Below are 21,733 nucleotides of genomic sequence, written 5' to 3'. Positions count from 1 at the left end.
CTCCTCCCCTTTATTTTTGAAGTAAATAAGGTGGGGGGGGGGGGGGGGAGGAAGGAATAGTTTTTCGCATGCCTAATCCTAGGGAAGACCCTAACATTGTGGGGCTACCAAGTACTAATCTTCAGGGGTGTATATTCTGCACAAGATTTTTTTTCCCCGGCTAAAATTTTTTTTATTTTTTCCACCCTCCTCCCATTCCCCTAGTTTTTTCTCACCAAGTAGGAAAATGGAAAAATATTTAAAGAACTCTATATTTTATTTATTTTATCCATTCTACCACACATTTTTTTAGTTTTTTTCACCAAGGAGGGGGGGAAATGGAAAAAATGTTTTCATTTTTCTTAATTTTTACATTTTTTGTCCCTCCAACCACTTATTTTTATTCCCCCCCCCCCTGAGCAGGGGATCCCATGTAGAATATACACCCCTGCTAATCTTATCTGATAAAAGTGAAAACAACTCTGGCTCATCCCCCATTTCAATTTATTTGAAAATAAGGGATGAGAATAACAGTGTTCAATAAGGTACATTGTGTGAAAGCGCCGAGTAAACTGTTTTTTAAAGTTTGTAGAAAAAATGCATAATCATATGTAATCTTTGCAAAAGAAAGTATTGTTATTAAATAGGATCCCAGGAAAAGCCAGGATTATTGTAGCTATCCAGCTTATTGACTTCTACAAGGATAATGGACTAATGTTTAAATTGATTTTTGATATGACCCAATTTATATTGCAGACTTTAAAATACCTAAGAATAATTTTCTAAATTACTTTTTAAAGCGTTTAACCTAGCAGGTCAATGAAAGGGAAAATTAATACGATAAACTAAAACACAATCCATGGACAAGTAAAATCTAAAATATTGATTGTTAAAGGAAGCCTGCAGGAAATACACCGCTTTAACTGCTGAACGACTGTCACAAGTAAACCCAATACCTTTTTTGTTATTAAAGCTGGAGGCTTCAAATTTAGAATATTAAGTTTGCTTGTGGCAGTCTTTAATCAGTGAAAGCTGTTCATTTCCTGCAGGCTTTAAAACTTTAAAAATCTATATTTTCACTTTTCATATAAAAGTATCCTATTTACTTTGATCCATTTAAATGATGCAACTAGGCTGGTTCCGCAGACCATGTTATCAGTAGTTTACCAGAGGAAGGAGAACAGATGGATATGTTTCAGGTAATCAGTTCAAGTTTACACACATAATCAATATATTACTACTTGGATATTTCACCAGATTTATATTTTCTCTAGCTGGCTAAAATAACTATCCCCTCCCATCCACCACTTCTACCTCATCCCGGCCCCTACCCTCCTACTAGATGAACGAGCTGACCAACTAGTGATTTCCATGTTAGTTACTTAGGTATCAGAAGATTAGCTGGCAGAAACACTTCTGTTGTAATTTATTCAGTTTGTATGTTATTGCTTTGTTAATGCCATAAAAGGGGTTATTTTTTTGCGTATTTTCCGTAAAGTTGTGCGTAACTGTTTATTCACAACTAGCGGCTACGCCCCTAGAGGCCTCTAGTGGCACTTTAAATGTTTTTTTTTTATATTTAAATATGTCTATGTTGCGTTTGACGTTTATGTTTCGTTGAACTCTCTTTGTTAAATCGAGAAAGTGAAACGCAATTTTTTTTTTATTTTTTATTATTTCTCTTGGGAGGGTGGTGGTACCCTCCCTCAAAATAGTTATAAACCTTCCCGGGACCTATGAGAATCTACCCTGTTAAGGATAACAAGATGGGTTCAGCGGTTAGCGAGATCCTTCGGTACAAACACACAGACAAACAGACATCCTGTCACTTAAGTATAAGGATTAAAAACATTTTGACTTAAGAAGCGCATTTGACTAAACGGTTTAAAATACGCGGAAAAAACAGTATTATAGCATAGTTTTTATTATGATTTTTTGGATAAAAAAAAGTCATACAGTGTTCACTTCTTTTACCAATTCAAAATGTCAATGCTTTCTCGTCATTTCTATGGCATTGGGGACTTATTTTATTTAAGTACCCAAAAAGATTCCTATTATTCCTATTATTTAGGCGCATCTGCTCTATTTATTTTTTGTCCGGCTGTTTGTCGGTCATGCTCAAAAAGACAAAAAGCTTATTATTTCAGTTCAAAAAGGCATCAATTTTTAGGAAATCATTCTTGTTTTACAGGGCTCAGCATCCGGACAGGTTCAGTTTCGCCAGGTTTACAGACAAGCGGTCAAGGTAAATCACTTCATAAAAAGATTTCTTTTGCGAATTCCCCCAAAGTTCCCAGTCGAGCATAGAAAACATTAGCCCCCCTTGTTCAAAAATAAATTTAAAACAAGGAAAGGGGGTAAATTTTCCGTGTTTTTTTTACTTTGGTCAGGTTAGGAAAGGGTATCCATGCAGGTTTAGGGGACTGTGGTCTAACCGTAGGGTTAGATCCTCTCAGGAAAATTCATCCCTCTTATTTTCAATTTGTTTTGAAATATGGGGGGATTGTTGCGCTTATAGGTTACTTGTTTGATCGAATTTAAAAAGTCTTTTACTTTGTTGATTGGCCGAAAATCAGTTTTGAAATAAAGATTTTACTCTTCATTAGATATAGTGATTTTTTTTGGTAAACTTGTTATTAAAATCAAAATATTTATTAAAAGTTATAATTCATATATAAATGTTTACTATTTAGTGTTACAAGCAAGGCATAAAGATGTACAAGGATGCAGATTATATATATAATAATATTTACTATTTAGTGTTACAAGCAAGGCATAAAGATGTACAAGGATGCAGATTATATATATATAATATTTACTATTTAGTGTTACAAGCAAGGGATAAAGATGTACAAGGATGCAGATTATATATATATAATATTTACTATTTAGTGTTACAAGCAAGGCATAAAGATGTACAAGGATGCAGATTATATATATAATATTTACTATTTAGTGTTACAAGCAAGGCATAAAGATGTACAAGGATGCAGATTGGTACACTGCTTCTCAGTTCTTTGAAAAAGGAATATCATCAGAAAGTACATTCAGAAAAATTAGTTAAGATTCCTCACTTATTATAAGATTTTATGATTTTAAAATATGTGGAATAGTCATTTATATCACCGTAAACATCTTTATGTGGATATCAAAATGAAAAATTCTAATATTAAAGCCTGTTTTGTAAGCACGGGCCTTGGGGGTACAAATTTTAATTTTATGGTTTTTATTTTACTATTCATGGAAAATTGTCTGTAATACGACAATGCATACCTACAATGATTCAGAACCAATTCTAGATCAGCAGATATTAATCGGTTTCGTAGCTATATTAAAAAAATATATCATTAAATGCATTTCATGTAAATATTGATGAAATGCATTTTGAGTGACAATCCTTTTTAAAGCGAAACTTTTCTATAATTAGGGTCGGTCCGTCCGTCCGTCCGTCCGTCCGTCCGTCCTTAACGAATAGCTTTTTTCATTAAATTAGGAATGTTAGAATTGTCCTATCGATTTCAAATTTTGAATGGTGATTCCTTTAGTAGTTAAGTACTATTTAGAAAGCGTAGCAACTCTATAATCATTACCAAAATGTCCGTACGTCTATTTTAAACATGTTGATTTTTTTTACTTTTTCAACAACAAATTTTTATGTGAACCAATCATCTGATTGATCTGATTTTTGGTATATTGATTCCTGGGATAACAAAGTATAATGTAATAAGCGAAGCAACTAAAACATCAAGTCCTAAAAATGTAAGTATGTCCATAAATATCCAGTTTTTTCAACAAATTTACTTAAAAGTTTGCTTTGACCCTTATACATTTATATTATGATTATTCAGTTCTGACACTATACAAGTGTTTATGTTCGTTTGTCCTACCGTTTCAGTGCTTCGCTTTTATGGATGTTGTCATCCTTTTTAATTTATTCTAATGACTATATTGTGATTAGCAAGCATATTGCTGAACAGATACAGACTCAAGGATGAGAAAGAGCAGGTTTTCAATTTAGATTTATTAATTGTGTAGGGTTTTGTTTTGTTTCTTACTTTAGGTCAGGTTAGGTTAGGTTTTATTGGGTACTGGGTAGCCCCCGCAGGGTTAGGACATCGCAGGTTTGGGCTACATGGTCTATCCATAGAGAAATAAATTGTTTTAAAATAGGGGGGGGGGGGGGGGGTCAGGGGTCAGGGGATGGTTTTTGTTTGTTTATTACTTCAGAAGGTTAGGTTATATTTGGTACTGGTCAGCCCCGCAGGGAAAAGGTACTGCAGGTTTAGAATCAGTGGGGTAAATGTCACTAATATTATTGAGAGTTACTCCGAATTTTTATTTCTATCTCGATACTAACATTTGTGAATCCGTTTTTTAGAAAAAGCAGGAGAGATTGTTGTTCAAGATATACCTGAATTTTGCAAGTTCAAGTCTCAAGATAATGCGACCTGCAATAGCATGTACCTGTTGTAGAGAGGCGCTGGATCTACGTCCTGGTGATATCAGGGCAATGTACAGGTAAAACTTGAAGTTAGACATCTGTCCTAATTTAATTGCCCCTACAAATGATTGTCTAGTAAAGTTATACAACTGTCACATTTTTCAATAATATAAACTTTAGTGCAATAATAGATACTAGTAACAGCACTACTAAAATCTAGTGGCTTTGTTTTCATTGAAAAAATAGTCTAAAACCATTCCGGAACCTATTTGAAGCTTCCCTAAATTGAAAAACTCAATCGGTTTAGTATTTATTGAAATCTAAAGCTTCAGACAAAAATAACTTACTACTTTATATGATAGGATAGTATATCTGAATGGTTAATCTGGACCCATAATCCGTCAAACTTAAAAAAAACCTATGTTTACCTGTACGTAAGCTGTTTTTATAGTTCGATCTTCATAGACGTTTGGCCACATGATCAGCAGTTTATTTAATTTTCAAGTTCAAGTACATCAAAATAAAACCCTTTTAAACTTATAATTATGGTAAAACAGCTACCAAGTATTTAAAGTTTCTTTAGGACTTAAGTAATACCAGGTTTATGTTTAGATTTGGGAAAGCAAAGTTGATGTTAGAGGATGCTGAATCTGCGTTGAGACTTTTTCAACAAGTTCTAGAAGTATGTTGTTTAATTTTCAAACATTTACAGTGTTAATTATCAATCAATATATTTGCAAATGAAAACAAAAATCATATTAGAGACCATTTAGTTACACCTAGGATAAATTCAAACTGATAGATAAGTTGAAATCAAGTAGCAGTTTGGCCCTAATATTACACTAGCGGCTACGACTCTTGATGCCTGTGTGTGTGGGGGGGGGGGGGAGGAGATAGGAGAGAATCGACCTTCACCCCATTTTCAATTTCTGTGTAAAAACAAAATTTTAATTTTTGTTAGGAGTTATTTTTTTCTAGGGATAATTCCTCTTGGAATCCTAAGCTTTCTAAATCGTACCTAAATATTCTAGGAATCTTCATGCAAAGTTAAAATCTATAGGATAATTCTAACATGTTTAAATAAACGAATAGAGTTAACCGTTACGGACGGACGGATCGATCATAATATATAATAGAAAAGCTTCGATATTAGAAACGTTAACTTTCTTTTTAATTTGTAGGTTAGGCCTGATATGAGAAATGTTCAGTTTATGTATGGAGAAACTTTAAAAGAGCTGCACGCTAGAGACAGGTAGTCTTAGTTTTAAATGAAAACTTCAAAGAAATTAGGATAGCCAACAAAATGAATTTAGATCCATATTCCCATCCCTATATCCCTGGAAAGACTATTTTGTTTCTAAGACAATAAAAATAATTAACAAACTGTATTATATTTGAGCATGTCCATTATTTTGACGTAATTGTAATTGACATAGAAAATAAGAATAAAAATTGGAGGCATTTACTTTTTACTGATGAACTCTTAGTTACATTTTTTATGTTAGGATTGGAACCTCAAACTATGAGGATTATGATGATGATAACATAAAGCCCTGGGAAATAGAATCTGAAGGTCTAGTGTTTATACAAAGTAATTTACAATTAACTTTCCTTCAAAATGCCTTGTTGATCATCGCAACCCCTCTCCCCTTATTTAAAAAATTGTAGTTTTTCGTTCGTGTGTTTTCTACTTTATGTTAGTTAGGGTAGCTCCTCAGGGTTTCGATAATAAGTGGGAGATTTTTTAAAGGGAAAATTATAAATATATATTTCTAACTTTGGGGTTGGGGTCATTTTTTCTATTTGCGATTTCTCTTTGAAGAGTCGTCTTACCCTCCCCTAATACAGTTATTAACCTTCCCATGACCTATGAGACACTACACTGTAAAGGAGAACCATATCGGTTCAGTGGTTAGCAATTTTCTTTGGGACTGACAGACACACAAGACATCCTGTTATTAGGATTGGCGATAAATTAAATATTTAGATGATTAAATTGAGAGAAGTTATACCTATGATATTGTATGAACACAAAAATTATGTAGTAGAGGAGACTGGTGATGATAGTGATGTTATCACAGACACTGAAATGGATGATTAAAATATACTATTATTGAATTGCAAATATAGACGTTTAAGGATGGGAGTAAATGGGTATTAACCCCCCTCATTTAAACATTAAAACACCTCATTTTAACCCCCCCCCCCAAAAAAAAAAAAGCTTGGACGTCCCTAATTCCTAAAAGACCTCTTTTGGTATTTCAATAGTGTAATTTATAAAAATGATTAAATAACCAGTGATTTTCTGTAAAGAACTCTTTATTTGTCATTCAAGACAATTTTTTAATGTAAAATATAATGTAGAATATTAGTATTTCATCCATTTTAAGTTTCTGTAATGAGACATTCTTTTTATAGACAGCATAATATTTTGTGTTTTATTTTGAAAATTAAAGTTTCTGTATAGTAATCATAATGTTACCTAACTATGCCAGTGTTTGTATAGGAATCAAACAGTAGTACCTACTCTTTATTTTGTTGTATTATTTTCAGGTCTAGTTTTCAAAATGTTGTTTTTAAATGTAAAATGTTAAAGAAATAATATGTATGGACCATCCTAAGAATAAACAAACTACGACATCTGTCATTCGTGGGCCAGGTGAGGCATATCATGAACATCATTCCAGTAGGGCTTCGAAACCGATCAATATGTGCTGGTTTAGAACCGGTTCAAAGTTACTAAAAAATCATGTATAGCATTGTAACACAGACAAGTTTCCATTCCACCGATTTTAAAATAAAAATCATAAAATTAATTCCCGTTTTGTTATCCTAAACCTTTGTCCACTCTGGGCTAACAAAAATGGTTTTAATCTTATAATTTTTATTTTAATATCCGCGAAAAGATGTCTATAATACGATACGATAGATAACTATTCCTGTCCTTTAAAAAATCAAAACAAATATACTTTAAGGAAAGTTTATTGCAGGTATAGATTACATGATATTCTTATTATTAATATCAAGGTAATAATCAGGTATTCCATCTTGTAAAGCTTGTTCTGTTCTTCTTGCCGCGTCCTCTGGAGTAAATCCAATCACCATGGAATTATCCCTATGAAAAATACATTTAAAATTTTATTAAGGTAAAATTTAAGATTTTTAAGAAATTGGTTTTTTTTATGATAATGATAAAATGATTTTCCTACAGTCATAGTACCAAAGTGTCTCTACTGTGTTACATGGTAGCCACAAAAACCTATAGCTAAATGGGGGTGTTTTTAGCAAAGGTTATGGAAGGAAATTTGTGCTATAAATATGCAGATTTGCGCTATAAATATGCAGATTTGCTTAACTGATGACTTTGGACAGTATAAAGAAATAAAAAGGGAATAGTAGCTAACGCAATAATCCGTGAAGTTGCGAGTAAGATTCCAGTAAAATGCGCTTATTAGGTCAAACTGTTGGTGTGCGTTTGATTATACTATGCGTTTGGTCAACATTAAGAAAAGTAAGACTTAAAAAGCGCATTTGATTGGAAGCTTGCACACAGTTTTACGGATTAATGCGTGAGCTACTATTCCCTTTATGCGTCTGCAAACAATACCTTATATTTATGTTGTGTTTAGTACATATTTGTTCTACTTTTTCCTCTATGGAAGAAAATTTTGCCCTCCATACTCCTGGCATTACCTGGATAGGAAACTTATAGTATAGATGCATTACCAGATAACTACCTGGATCCCCTTGTCAGGAACCTTTTTCGGTTATCAAATTGTTTTCGGCTACTTGGTTGTGTTAATATTCCTGATGCTTTTGGTTGATTTTCAAAGACCAAATTAAAAATATGCACAGGGTCCTTGGGATGGGGACATGCAGTCATTAAACCACTTCCCCCTCATTCATCACTATGAAATGAGTTTTTTACTAAAACAAAATGTTTCAGTAAGGTATTAAATAGGTTCGCTGTTAGAAAAAATGGTCATTCCCATATAAACAACCCCTTAAATAGTGGATGTAAATATTCATTTATTTCCCCGGTATCATCATTTATATCCTTAGTATCATTTTTAGAAGATTTTAAATTTTTTTTGGAAGATTTTAGAATTTTTATTAATTACTAAAAGAAAGAAAAATGATACCAGGGAAATAAATGAAATTTAAAAACCAAAATTAAACCACATTTTAGCATAAAAATGAGTTTTTGTTTAAATGAGAATGATATTCCTATCCAGTTTTTTGTTTAGGAATGAATATTTTTTCTAAACAAAAAACTGGATAGGAATACCCCATTTACATCATAGTTTGAAATAATTTATATTTACTCAAACCAAAAATCGCATTTTTTGCAATGGAATGTGTTTTTAGAAAAGAAAATTTAAATTTAAGTTCTTAATATATCTAAAACGTCAGTATAACAGCAGTATAAAGGAGGAAGGGGACATTGGGCTGTTTATTACACTCTAGTCCCCAAAGTTTTATAATACCTCTGACGTTTTTCCATTCTTAACAAATTTGGGGACTTTTATTGAATATTAATTACTTGGTTCATTAAGTTAAGTGCTCAAACGTTTAATCACTAATTGTAATTTACAAGGGTAATTTTGTGTATCATAATTGGAGATGTACATTAAATTATCAGCTATTGTTTTATCTCAGATTTCTGAGTTGGTCTACACCAAAAATTGAAGGAATATTTTGTACCTCAGTTACATGTTCTATGTTAGCAGGAGTTTCTGTGAACATATCAACATTACAAGCTATTTCTATTCCATTCTAGAAAAAGATCAAAAAACACTTTAAAGTGGAAGTCAAAGGTATTAAGGTTATGATTAAGGTTATTCACCTGTTAGATTGTGAATTGTTGGAATTTTCTAATATTTTGTTTAAAATAAAAAATGATTAGGAAAGAACTTAAGAAATAGAAATCATAAAAGTATCCCTATTTACCATCAGTCTATTTTTCGTTGTTCCATTCTTACCTGGTAATCAAAAGCCATTGCTGAAACACCTTGAAATCCACCTGATTTTTCTCTAATACTGATCAATATTTTCTTACCTTAAAGGACGCCTTCAAGAAATAACACGCTTTAACTGCTGAAAGACTGCCCAAGAAGACCCAATACCCCAAATTTAAAGCCTTCAGCTTTAATAACAAAAAAGTTCTAGGCATTTCAAAATAGCATTTTATGTACAATGGAATTTTTGAAAGATTTCTAATGCTTATAAAAGAAAAAACAATATTAAATTACGTCGCCTAGACACAAAATTATAACCTTATCTTTGTCAGAAACTTAGATTGCCTGTAACTGATTACATTTTTACAATAAAAACACCACATTTCATAGTCAAAATCTATGAAAAAAATTCGATTTAGATTGCATTTTAAAACGAAAATCATAGCGGAAACAAAGGGGTAAACTAATACAAGCTTAGCTGTGATTGGTTGTTAAGCTGATTCAGCCTTCTGATTGGCTACAGTACATTCGGTACAACGCAAGTAAAACTTATTTTTTTTTTAATGATTTTGACTATAAAAATGGGTATTTTTATTGTAAAAATAAAATTAGTTACTGGAAACCTAAATTTTTGACAAAAATAAGCTTATAATTTTGTTTCTAGGCCACGTAGTTTAATTTCAAAGTTTTCAACATGAGCATTGCAATTCTTTCAAAAATTTTATGTACATAAAATGTCATTTTAAAATGCCTAGAACTTTTTTGTTATAGAAGCTGAAGGCTTTAAATTTGGGGTACTTGGTCTACTTGTGGCAGTCTTTCAGCAGTTAAAGCGTGGTATTTCTTGCAGGCTTCCTTTAAAAAACATTTCATTTAATTTTTACAAGGATTTTATTAATTCTGTCTTAAATAAGGAGTTCAAATCTTTTAAACATTTTAAAAATGTTCAATAATGTATATTAATGAATAATTAAAATTACTTACCAATTTCCCTATCTTGTGTATTGATAATAATATTGAAATTTGTCATGTAGTAAGATGCTCCAACTCCTAAAGATAAAACAAAATGTTTCCTATGACCTAAAATTTAGAGAAAAAGGGAGGGGGGGAGTTTTTGACAAATTTGCGTAATCCTGGAGTATAGGCTTTACCTTTGGACTGAGAGGATAGGTTATTAAAGATAAAATCATTCTTATATGATGAAATACCCGCAACTTTAAGATTTTTTGGATAGGTCTCCAGGTTACGGAGCTTCAGGCCTCCAGGTGGTCTCTGTACAGGTAAAAATAAAAAATAAATTTAATAACCTAACTCTCAGTCCAAAGGTTAAGCCTATACTCCAGGTTTACGCAAATGTGTCAAAACTCTTCCCCCCCCCCCCTTAATATTAATGATATATACCTAGACAGTGAAATGATTTTAAAATATGTTTCATGTATTAGGTAGCAGAGATATTAAATTATAAGACAATGGACGAAAACTTAATCCAAATAATGATAAACAAATAACCCCGTCTATAAATCTAAATTATTAAAAAATTGTGAAACTACAAGTTTAGAACTAATATCAATAAAAGTACCCAAAGTTTTAGAGCCAACAAATAAGAAAATGGGGAATTAATCTTAAGATACTAATGTAATTTACATTCCATTGTCCCCTCTCTACCTGACCTGTTGTCAAAAAACTTATAGGGTTATTTAAAATCAAATAAAGTAGTATTAGTTTTAAAATAAACTGTTGAAAAATAAATATAAACCTGTGACTCCAAGTTGGGAATGGTAAACACCTAAATCTGGAGAATCCACAACTTTTCTGCTAAACCAACCAATCTAAGAGTATGACAAAGATTTGTCATTATTTTAAAATCTTGAAAGTATTTTTATACGGAGTACTAGAAAGAATAGCATTAGCATTATTGGAGGATTTTTTTTCAATTTAAAGAGTTTTAAAAATGTCTATGAAAATATTGAAATAAAAACATTGGAAAATCAAGTCTTCATGAGAATTGCTAAAACTACTCGTTCGTGTAAACATTGAAACCTCAAAACATTGAAATATTGAAAAATAATGAAAACTTAATCTTCATGTTTCGACTACTATAGTAGTAACTTAGTTTTCAAAAAAAATTAAGTAAATAAGTCAGAAACATTGCATAGAGTTTTATGATCAAAGATTATTTTTCTGGACTTGGGACTTTATATTTTAAACTTAAAAATCAAGATCAATATGTACATATGTATCAATGTCCATTGAAACTACATGCATTTAACCTTGTCTTGTGGTGCTATCCATCAAAGAGTTATCTCTAGCCCATGCGGGGCTACCCTGTACCCAACCTAACCTAACCTAACCCAAAGTAAAATATTCACTACTCCCCTTATTTTCTGATTATTTTGAAATAAGGTGGGAGGGGGGGGGGGGGTGGGGGGGTCTTTTCTCGACTAAGCATTTTAAGGGAAACTGCCAAACTTGTTCCAAAAGATCAACATGGACAATTATGTACATAACCAGAAAAGCAAAAAAACAGTCTGTAAAGACACATTATGACCGCTTAGAAATATTTCTACCTTTGAATAAACTAGGACCTAATATAATTGCAATATCATGACTTGACATCTTCTTTGATAGATAAACTATAAACATGATGATAAATAGGCTGCATGTAGAGTAGCTATGCTACTCTAGAATTCATCAAGAATAGATTTTAAATATGATGAATTATTCTACCTGTTTTCTTCTTTGTATTAGACTTCTTTTCTGTTCATCTGCACTTCTATAGAAAAAGAAACTAGACTTTGGTTCCTTAATTAAGAAATTTTCGATTAATAATGATTCCTTACTAATCTTTCTTTATAAAAACACTAGAGGCTGCGCCCCTAGCATCTAAGGGTTCCGTATTCAAAGGGTAAATCGGCAGAAAATAGCCAAAAACCCTACCAATTAAAAAATTTATAAAAAAAGTTAACCATTCCAGGGCCTATGCTTCCCTAAACTGGAGATGTCAATTGGTTCAATAGTTATCGATATCTTAAGCTACAGACAAAAAAGCTTACTTTTATATGAAGGATTAACCTATTCTTTGATTACAAAACCATAATTATCCATCAAAACCTCAAAAAATTGCATTTTTTCAGGCCACAGCTCTTTTATTTTCCATTGTGTTTAAGTTTACCTTTGCTAGTATATCTGTGGCTATGTTATGAGCAAGATGTCCACATTCTTCTAAATTTATATTTGCAGTCAGCGGATGAATTGGTATCAAATCTACAGCTCCAAGTCTAAACATTTAAGTTATTTTAATCAAATTCTAAATGTGTAGAAAATTAATAATAAGAAGAATTTAAAGTGATAATTTCAGGGATTTAAAAGGACGGGACAATGGCCGATTGATTCATATTATTATTCATTACCGATTACAATTAGTGGTGGAAACGTTTGCACACTTAACTTAATAAATCAACTAATCAAAATTCAATAAAAGTCCCTAAAATTGTTGAGCCAACGAATAAGAAAACATTTTAAAACTTTGGGGACTAGTGTAATAAACAGCCTAATGTCCCCTCCCTGGATAATTAAATGACAACTATTTTGTATTTTAATTAGATTTAAAGAGTTTTTACCTTGGATGCGTTCCAGTTTGTTTATTCATATCAATCAAGCTATTTGCCTACAATTAATAAAAAGATATAGGTATTTTTATGGATTACATAAATTGAAAAAAGTCACGTGACATTTGATTTTTTGAGAAGCTGGGTTATAAAACAATGAAATTTGCTCTGAAAAAGACGAAATAACAAAAGATTTTAAAATCGTTTTTTTGTTAATACAATTATTCTAATAATAAAGTCTTTTAATCAAAAAAATATCTCAGATTTTTTTGTGTAATTAGGTTACTCTTCTTTGATATAAATTGAACTACAATAATACCTGTATAGCGGCTTCGGCAACAGCTGATTTTACCCCATTTTTCTCCCCACTAATGGAAATAACAGTCCTAAAATTTATGCTTGATTTATTACAAAGGATTGATCAAACCTATAGATTTCCAAAATATGTGTATTATGTATCACTAAATAGTTATTTATAAGTCTATTTACTAACAAAAGAAACACCATAATATTTTTTAAAGACTGTATAACACAAAAATGGATTGTAAGTTTGGAATGTTCAAAATAATTGGCCTCTAACCTGTTATATTCTTTATTTGAGAAAACATTGAGAATTGTAGCTGGTACTTTGTTGGTCCTTATTGATTTTACTGTAGCTTGCAATACTGTTTGGATTATTTGTTCATCTCTTCCCTAAAATATATTAACTAAATCAGTTGGAAGTTTTGAGTTCGGTCAGATTGACCCTTAAATAATGACTTTTAAAATCATTTTTTAACATATCCTGGCGGGAACAGGATGCCAGCAAACCTGGCAGGGTCATCCAAGTAAAGAGCAAAATTTTTTGGAGGTATGGTCCCTTTCGTGACAACGCCTCTTATGGGGCGTTTTTTCGTATTTTTACAGCAGTTTTTCTCCTATTTCAAGCCCCAGCGGAGGGCTCTAACACTGTGGGACCAATTGCCTAACCCTGCGGGGCAATCACCTAACCTAACTTAACCTAAAATAACCTATCAAAAGCTACTGCGAAAATACAACGAAACGCCCCTTAAGAGGTGTTGTCACGAAAGGGACTATACCTTCCCTTTTTTTCTTAAATAAAAATACTACCTAAAATATGCTATATATAGTAGTACACAATACCAACAAGTTCTACGATTTTCATGAAAGTTTAAATGATCATTCTTTAAAAGAATTTAGAGCTTCATAGTTTTAGTTAAAATTCAAACGGACGGGATGAATGTAATGCAGCAATGCATCAGTTGAACTTAAATTCTTACTTCTGAAATGTTTAGCAGACAAGCTAACAACTTCTTCTTGGACATTCTTAATCTGAAAAAAATTATAACAAGTTTCAGAATTTGTCACTAATGGCGTAAGAAGGCTTGAATATTCCTAATCTAGTTAAGTGATTTTAGCTATTCTACAAAATGCTTAAATGAAAGTATGTACACTATTCCGACATGATGTTAATATTCTATGATTACACCCTCCTCCTTTACCCATCCTTACTTTTCTGCTTGTCTTATACCTATATCCCTTGACCATGACCAGGGACGTCCAAGTTTTTATTTTTATTTTGAAGGGGATAATATGAGGGGTTGCAAAGTTTGAAGGGGATAAACACCCCATTAACCCCACCCCTGGACGTCTATGCCCTTAAAATTGTAGGGAAAAAAAACAATTTATATATATTTTTTACATTAAGATTCTTAACTATTAAGTTATCGTCTTTGTTTTTGGGTAAAATGGGTGAAAAATGAATTGCGTAGCTGCTATGCTGACTGTTGAACGTTCTAGATAAAACATGTTAATTCTTACATGAAGGTATTATGCTGTTCTATGTATTTACCATCCTATTTTTATTTTTTTCTTCCTCTCTTTTTATGATTGCTGAACATCTGCTGTATGTCTCACGCAGTCCGTTTGTCTAACAATAACTTTTTTGTGCTTTACTTCATATGGATGTTTTCATCCTTGTTTTATTTCAATATCAAGATTTATTAGCACATGCATTGCACATGAATTGCATATATGGGAAAATTTCTTTATATTTCATTCCAATATAGATATGAATAAGATAAGGTCTAAGTTAATTTCCAACATAATTGATTAAGTACTTAAATATTTAGATGTAGCCCAATTATTTGTATTTTTCCTAAAAAGTTACTTAATGTCCCTGTACTAATGTTATTCTAGCCCTTTAGGGTAGCTTTAACCCTGCAAGACATTAACAAACTAGAGCTTATGTAAATCTTACCTAAATTCTAAAGATTGATAAAAAGATTAGTTAGGTATTATATTAAAAAACTAGGATGACAACATCCATAAAAGTGAAGCACTGAAACGGTAGGACAAATGGACATGAACAATTTGTATAGTGTCACAACTGAATAATCATAATATAAATGTATAAGAGTCAAAGCAAAATTGTAAATAAATTTGTTGAAAAACTGCTTCATACAGGATAATGTTTATGGACATACTTACATTTTTAGGACTTGATTATAGAGTTGCTTCGCTTATAACATTATACTTTGTTGTCCCAGGGATCAATATACCAAAAATCAGATCAATCGAATGATTAGATCACATAAAAATTTGTTGTTAAAAATGGAAAAAAATCAACATGTTTAAAATGGACGTACTGACATTCTGGTATTGATTATAGAGTTGCTACGCTTTCTAAATCGTACCTAACTATTAAAGCAATCACCATGCAAAGTTTGAAATCGATAGGACAATTCTTAAATGCTTAAATTAACAAAAAAAGCTATCCGTCGGTGACGGACGTACAGACCGACCTTATTTATAGAAAAGCTTTGCTTTTAAAAACATCTAAAACAAACCAAGTTTATGTTAAGTAAAGAAAATCAATGCATTTTAAGTAAGCATATTTACATATTTTTAAAAGTCAATAGGTAGACATAATTAGGGCGGGGATAAGGCATCTGAAAAATAAATAGAAAAATAATATTTAACATACAATACAGTCAGACTTCTGCAAAATAATTAAAAGTAGAAAAGCCAATTACAGTATAGGGGTTATCATAATAAATCTATAACCTTATTGTTATCACAACAATTGTGATTTTAAAAATCATGGCTTAATTGTTTTTTTAATTTTCCAAATACAATCAAGAAAACTATTGTAAGGCAGATCATTCTAGATAGACACAACTTTTATAAAATGGTGAAATTTTATAAATCACATTTTGTATTGTTAGTCCTTCATACAAAGGGATACTTTCATCATAAGGATTTTATCAGAGAGAGAGGGGACAATTGGCTCTTTATTACACTAGTCCCCAAAGTTTTATAATATCGTTTTCTTATTTGTTGGTTTAACAACTTTGGAGACTTAAGTAAATTTTGATTGGTTGATTTATTTAGTTTAGTGTTCAAAAATTCAACGACTAATTTTATTCTACAGAACGAGTAATTTTGTGTATCATCTTTGGGGATGTACATCTATTTATCAGCATTGTCTTATCCCTTTCGATCCTTGGATTTTATTATTACACACCTTATTTCAAAGAATCAACATTTTCCTATGTTTTTAAGAATATGATATTTTAAGTGTATATTTATTATGAAAATATTTCATCATCTTGTAATGTATGCTTTAAATTAATCTTCAAAAAGGTAACTTTTATACACACAAACATCGATAAAAGTTTTTTTTTATGTAACTAAACGCAAATAACTAACTGCAGATTCACTATGCAAAGTAGCTAAACACACTAACTACCCTTTTATGAAACTATCCCCTTTTTAATTGACAATTGTAACTTGTCAGCTTTTAATAGTACAATTTAAATAATCTTCACTATAGATTGAGTCAATATTATTGGGAACACTGGGACATATAAACAAGAAGAAGTGAGGATAATATAGAAATATAACATACACTGTAGCAAATATTTTTATAGCAAAATTAAAAAGTTCAAGAGATAGTAGGGGGAGGGGAGGTTCCTACAATCTTGGTTCAAATAATGATATCTTCAATAAATTTGAGTGAAGATATTTTAATAACATTATAAATCAATCTTGACTAACTTTTCCGCCATTCAAAATTGTGTGTCTTCTTTGAATACCATTGCAATTAATTCAATACATACAAAAAAATAATACATACATCATTACATGTAGTATGATAGGTAAACACTAGTGGATGCGCCCCTAGATTAAGAATATAACCTAAAACCATCCACAGGCTGAAATCTAAAAATGTAATAGCCTAAAACCATCCCAGGTCCTATATGAAGCTTTCTTAAAAGAATGATTTAATCAGTTTAGTAGTTATTGAGATCTTATATTTCTTAATATACTTACCGACAAAATTAAAGCTTATAATATTCTATAAATTAACTATTTTTTTTATATGTTATTTTATATAGACGCTGATTTGAAAAGAGGGGCCTGGGTTTCTAAACTTGTTTTGGTCCATGCTTTAAACACGTTCGCGGATATGTATCAAGAAAAATAAGTTGGAGAATAAGACAGTCATAGATTCAATATCTGCTTAAGTACGCTTCTGATGAAGGGCAAATGAAATATTTTTTCTCGATCTCAAACAGGGATACAAGGATATATGACAATAGCCATTAAAGTCTTTCTTTTTGGTAAAATAATGCCTATAAAATCTTGTAAGTTCTTGAAATACAATGCAGAGTGTAGATGAATTCAGGGAGGGTGGGGACATAGGGCTGCTTATTATACTAGTCCCCAAAGTCTTATAATTACATTTTCTTATTCGTTGACCTAACCTTGATATATTTTATAGAATTTTGATTAGTTGGTTCATTTAGTTAGGTGTCCAAACGTTTTAACCACTCATTGTAATCTACAGAATTTATCATCATTTAAGAAGTACATCAATTTATCGGCCATTGTCTCATCCCTTTAGATAAATGAGATTACTTTATCTGCGAGTGTCCTGTTAAAACCACTTATTTTATGTATTTAAGTCCCCGCCCCTGACATCAAAGTTAGATAATATAAACCCAAGCAGTTCCTTCAATCGTTCACTATCATTTCGGCTTTAACATTGAGCACACCAAGAGGAGCATCCTATCAAGGCAGACATATACATAGCTGCCTGTTATATAGTACATACATACATTAAAGGTACGTTTTATTTTAGTGATGTATTGGTTACGTAATAGTTTTTGTTTTGTTGTCATTGTGCGTTTTAATTGTGAAATTTTTTAGTTGTGAAAATGGGTATGTCTATGATAGATATACATGCCTTAGCATTAACTATTTGAAAATAGGTATATCCATATGAAGTATACCTTTTGTTGGGTTATAATTGTATACTTTAAGGCTAAAGTGAAATTAAAACTTATTTACGAAGTTACTTAAAAATAAGTCAGGTCAGTCTTAATTGAAAATAAAAATGAACTTTCTAGTATCACAAATCATATTTGCTTAAGGGGTATATAAGGAAGGGGATATTGGACTGTAGATTATACTGGACTAAAAAATATGCTCACATTCTTTGGCTTAATAACTTTGACGATTTTAATTAAATATTGATTGGTTAGTACAAACTATCGGTATCCGTACTTTCCCATAAACAACTTTATTTACAGAAGGGATTTACATCAATTTACCTTTCAATGGATATCATTATACTTGTTTTTTTTAATTAAAGCTAATCTTGAAATCAAGATCTTCTTTCTAAATAAGTTATTATTATTGGATTTTAGAATCTTACATGATTTTTCTTTTCTTATGTAAAACTCTTAAGAAGATCAATTATTTGTAATCAAGTACCATTATTTATCAAACATAAATTGCTATTAAGAATGGAAATTAGAAACATAAATATTTAGATTAATAATTGATTTGGTGCAAAATCCTTCTAATTAGATTAGATTAGATTAGATTAGATTTATTATTCTTGGGTGTACATACATAGAAAAAAAACAACAAAATAATAAATGAATTAAATGAATATTATATACATTTATATATACAGTCAAATTTTATTGATATGATTAATTTATAAAAAAATTTTCTTCCCAAATGGCAGTTTCCTAAAAACTAGGAAGTATGCAGTAATGTGTATTCACACATTGTTTTCATACAGGCCATATAAATTATATAATTAGTTTATTTTATTCAAATGAACATTTTATGTGTCCTATTGATAGGGCAGATTGGTTATATTTTTGTAATTAGCCATTTTAATGCTAGGCTGGCTTAATTATGGATATTAAGAGGAGAGACATTGGACAATAAATTAAATTTCCTCTTCTTAATGTTAAAATTTCCCCTTTCAATATCTCAACAAAGTCCATAAACTTTTTAGGCCACGAATGTGAGATCGTGTTTTTAACTTTTGGGACCAGTATATTTTTAAAGTAAGTCTAACATCACCTCCCTCCCTGGTGTAAGAAATATATTTTTTTGGGAAAAATATTAATTAGCAGTGGAATTTTCCATATCAAATGTAAAACCAGGGAGGGGGGGGATATTGGACTGTAAATCATACTTGTACTCAAAATTTTATAAGAACGTCATCTCAATCTTTGGCTCAGAAACTTTCAGTTCTTTGAATTTTGATTTGTCGATTCTAAACTAGTAGTGTCCAAACTTTTTAACCAATAATCTTAATGTTGAATTTTGTATATTATTATTGGAGACCAATATTAATTTATCATTCATTGTCTTATCCCTTAAGGTCCCTGTTAAAACCACATAAATGTCACCCCTAAATCTTGATTAGTAGAAAGATTGAGTCGTAGATAACAGGTCAAAAAACTCAGGGAACTAAAGGGATAAGGCAATGGCCGATAAACTAATGTACATCCCTAATGATGATACCCAAAATTACCCCTTCTGTAGATTACAATAAGTGGTTGAAACATTTGGACAATCAACTGAATGAACCAATCAATCAAAATTCAATATAAGGCCCAAAGATATTTAGCCAACGAATAAACTTTTTATAAAGATATGGGGACTAGTGTAATAAACAGCCCAATGTCCCCTCCCTCCCTGCAAAAAAAACTAGATGCATAGGGGAACCACAAGGGAGGGGGATATGGCAACACAAGAAAAACTTTGGTTTCTTTAAGTCCAGTCTAACATGAAGATTATAAAGTAGAACAATAAACTAATAGGTTTTTTCTTTAATTGCTATATCCCTACTTCAATAAAGGTACTAAGAAAGAGAGGGAATGTCTGATTGAGCCAATAGGAGAATCGCATCGGAATTTACATTGGATCTCATTGGTTGAAATTATGTACACATTTTCCTACGAAGGCATGTTTTTTTTCATGTCATACATACATAAAAGTCAGCTGTTAACAGTATATTTTCTTAGTAGAAAGTTTTGCGGAATCAGAATTAATTGCCCAAAAATTTCGTTTACAATTTGAAAGCTTGAAACAAAGTTGGATTCTTAAAAAAAAAGTTAGGCTGGCAACTCGCTGGTGAGGCAAAATTATTTTTGTGAAAAATCCTCCAAAATCGAATAAAAAAATTTACAAAAATGAAATAAAATCTTAAGAGGGTTATTAACATATGATTTTGTTTAATTTTTTGTAGATTTTTAATGTGCTTTTGGATGATTTTTCACAAAAATAATTTTGCCTCACTATCGAATAGCGAGTCTATCATTTTTTAAGAATCCACATCAGCTTTAGTCGAAAGTAAACAATACTTTTGTCTGCTAGGAATGTTCTCTCTTAGATTTGACGAAAAAAGGGTTCAGAATATTCTTCTACTCTTCTATTTCTATTCCTACTTCATAGACTAGCTAGAAAAGAATTCTTAAAACTGCCCAAATGAAAAAAAACCGAAATATTCTTAAATGAGAAGAAAAATTTTAGAGGGAAATGGCAATGGAAGACAAACTGGTCCAAGTTACAGAAAGAAAAAGTTAAATGCCCGTTTTCATTGGGGAATATTTGTTTTTTATTGACCTATCAATTTATCTTTTAAACTTGCCACACAGGAATAAAAGTAAGACATTCAGAGAAAGGTTTTTTGGGGGGGAATTTAATTCCAACCCCAGTTCAATTTTTCTATTTCATCCCTTTATCCTAATGTATATAATGGTACATGAAACGTTCATTTAGATAAACCATTACTTTATTATGTGCGTGAAGTGAAGAAATACATCTAGAGGTGTGTTACCATTTCCGCAAAATATTTCATATTATAACCGAATTTTATAATATACGTTGACATATTGGCAGGGGTAAATTTGTCATCAATTTAGCTTATTATTATTCAACACATTTCTTGGTAAGTTCGTTCATCCAGTAGGAGTGTATGGGATAGGTTAAAGAGGTTGGGTGAGGGGAATCGTTTATTCCGCCAGCTGCGAGAATCACTTTATTATCAGAGTACACGAAAATCTGGTGCAACATCCAATTGATATTATATCGAGTTTTATTGCCACGTTTTTCAAATTCGTTGGCTTGAAAACATTGGGTACGTTTATAAAATTTTGATATGTTTGTTCTATTCTAGTAGTGTCCAAACTTTTCAATCAATAGTTTTAATGTACAGAAATGGTAATTTTGTTTATCATCATTTAGAATGGTCTATAGTCTTATCCCTTAAGATCCCTAGCTATCCCTATTGATCTTCTCTCATATTTTTTATTCCTAAAGTATCCTTGAGACAATTTATCCTTGCGGAAGAGAAGGCGCACCCATTAATTTGGTATTGTCCAGAAACGTATGAATTTTACCTTGAATTTTGATGTTCATACTTTATGAAGAAA

The 21,733-nt window shown here is 31.2% G+C and overlaps 3 protein-coding genes across 6 annotated transcripts in view; 2 read left to right on the top strand and 1 right to left on the bottom strand.

The window, feature by feature from the left end:
• The first annotated feature begins 627 nt into the window (after positions 1 to 627).
• On the top strand, positions 628 to 6,614 carry LOC145328565 (peptidyl-prolyl cis-trans isomerase FKBP5-like). Its single transcript, XM_080172308.1, has 10 exons — positions 628 to 682; positions 1,114 to 1,178; positions 2,171 to 2,224; positions 2,936 to 3,005; positions 3,938 to 3,984; positions 4,358 to 4,497; positions 5,033 to 5,102; positions 5,602 to 5,672; positions 5,926 to 5,993; positions 6,469 to 6,614. The coding sequence occupies exons 2-10, from the start codon at positions 1,164 to 1,166 to the stop codon at positions 6,519 to 6,521; spliced, it is 588 nt and encodes a 195-aa protein (XP_080028434.1). The 5' UTR covers positions 628 to 682; positions 1,114 to 1,163; the 3' UTR covers positions 6,522 to 6,614.
• A 346-nt stretch (positions 6,615 to 6,960) lies between these two features.
• Cbs (Cystathionine beta-synthase) overlaps positions 6,961 to 21,733 on the top strand; it is a 34,444-nt gene continuing 19,671 nt past the window's right edge. For 2 of the 4 annotated variants that reach the window (XM_080172286.1, XM_080172260.1), the window contains exon 1: positions 17,962 to 18,116. The gene's annotated coding sequence lies outside the window, so the exon portion shown is untranslated. Of the gene's footprint in view, positions 7,080 to 7,442; positions 7,567 to 17,961; positions 18,117 to 21,733 lie in introns of those variants that run through there. The other 2 variants (XM_080172278.1, XM_080172269.1) reach the window with 2 other exon arrangements.
• On the bottom strand, positions 7,387 to 14,314 carry LOC145328557 (glutamate formimidoyltransferase-like). Its single transcript, XM_080172297.1, has 12 exons — positions 14,267 to 14,314; positions 13,567 to 13,679; positions 13,306 to 13,372; positions 12,999 to 13,045; positions 12,551 to 12,656; positions 12,106 to 12,180; positions 11,135 to 11,207; positions 10,363 to 10,428; positions 9,403 to 9,479; positions 9,125 to 9,196; positions 8,028 to 8,113; positions 7,387 to 7,535 (listed from the first exon to the last, which is right to left on the bottom strand). The coding sequence occupies exons 1-12, from the start codon at positions 14,309 to 14,311 to the stop codon at positions 7,418 to 7,420; spliced, it is 945 nt and encodes a 314-aa protein (XP_080028423.1). The 5' UTR covers positions 14,312 to 14,314; the 3' UTR covers positions 7,387 to 7,417.

This window comes from Acartia tonsa, chromosome 1 (genome assembly GCF_053477335.1).
Source record: "Acartia tonsa isolate MP-2025a chromosome 1, ASM5347733v1, whole genome shotgun sequence".
In the NCBI taxonomy this organism is placed as follows: Eukaryota; Metazoa; Arthropoda; class Copepoda; order Calanoida; family Acartiidae; genus Acartia; species Acartia tonsa.
The sequence above is the reverse complement of the archived record's forward strand: the minus strand, read 5'-3'. Positions and strand labels throughout refer to the sequence as shown.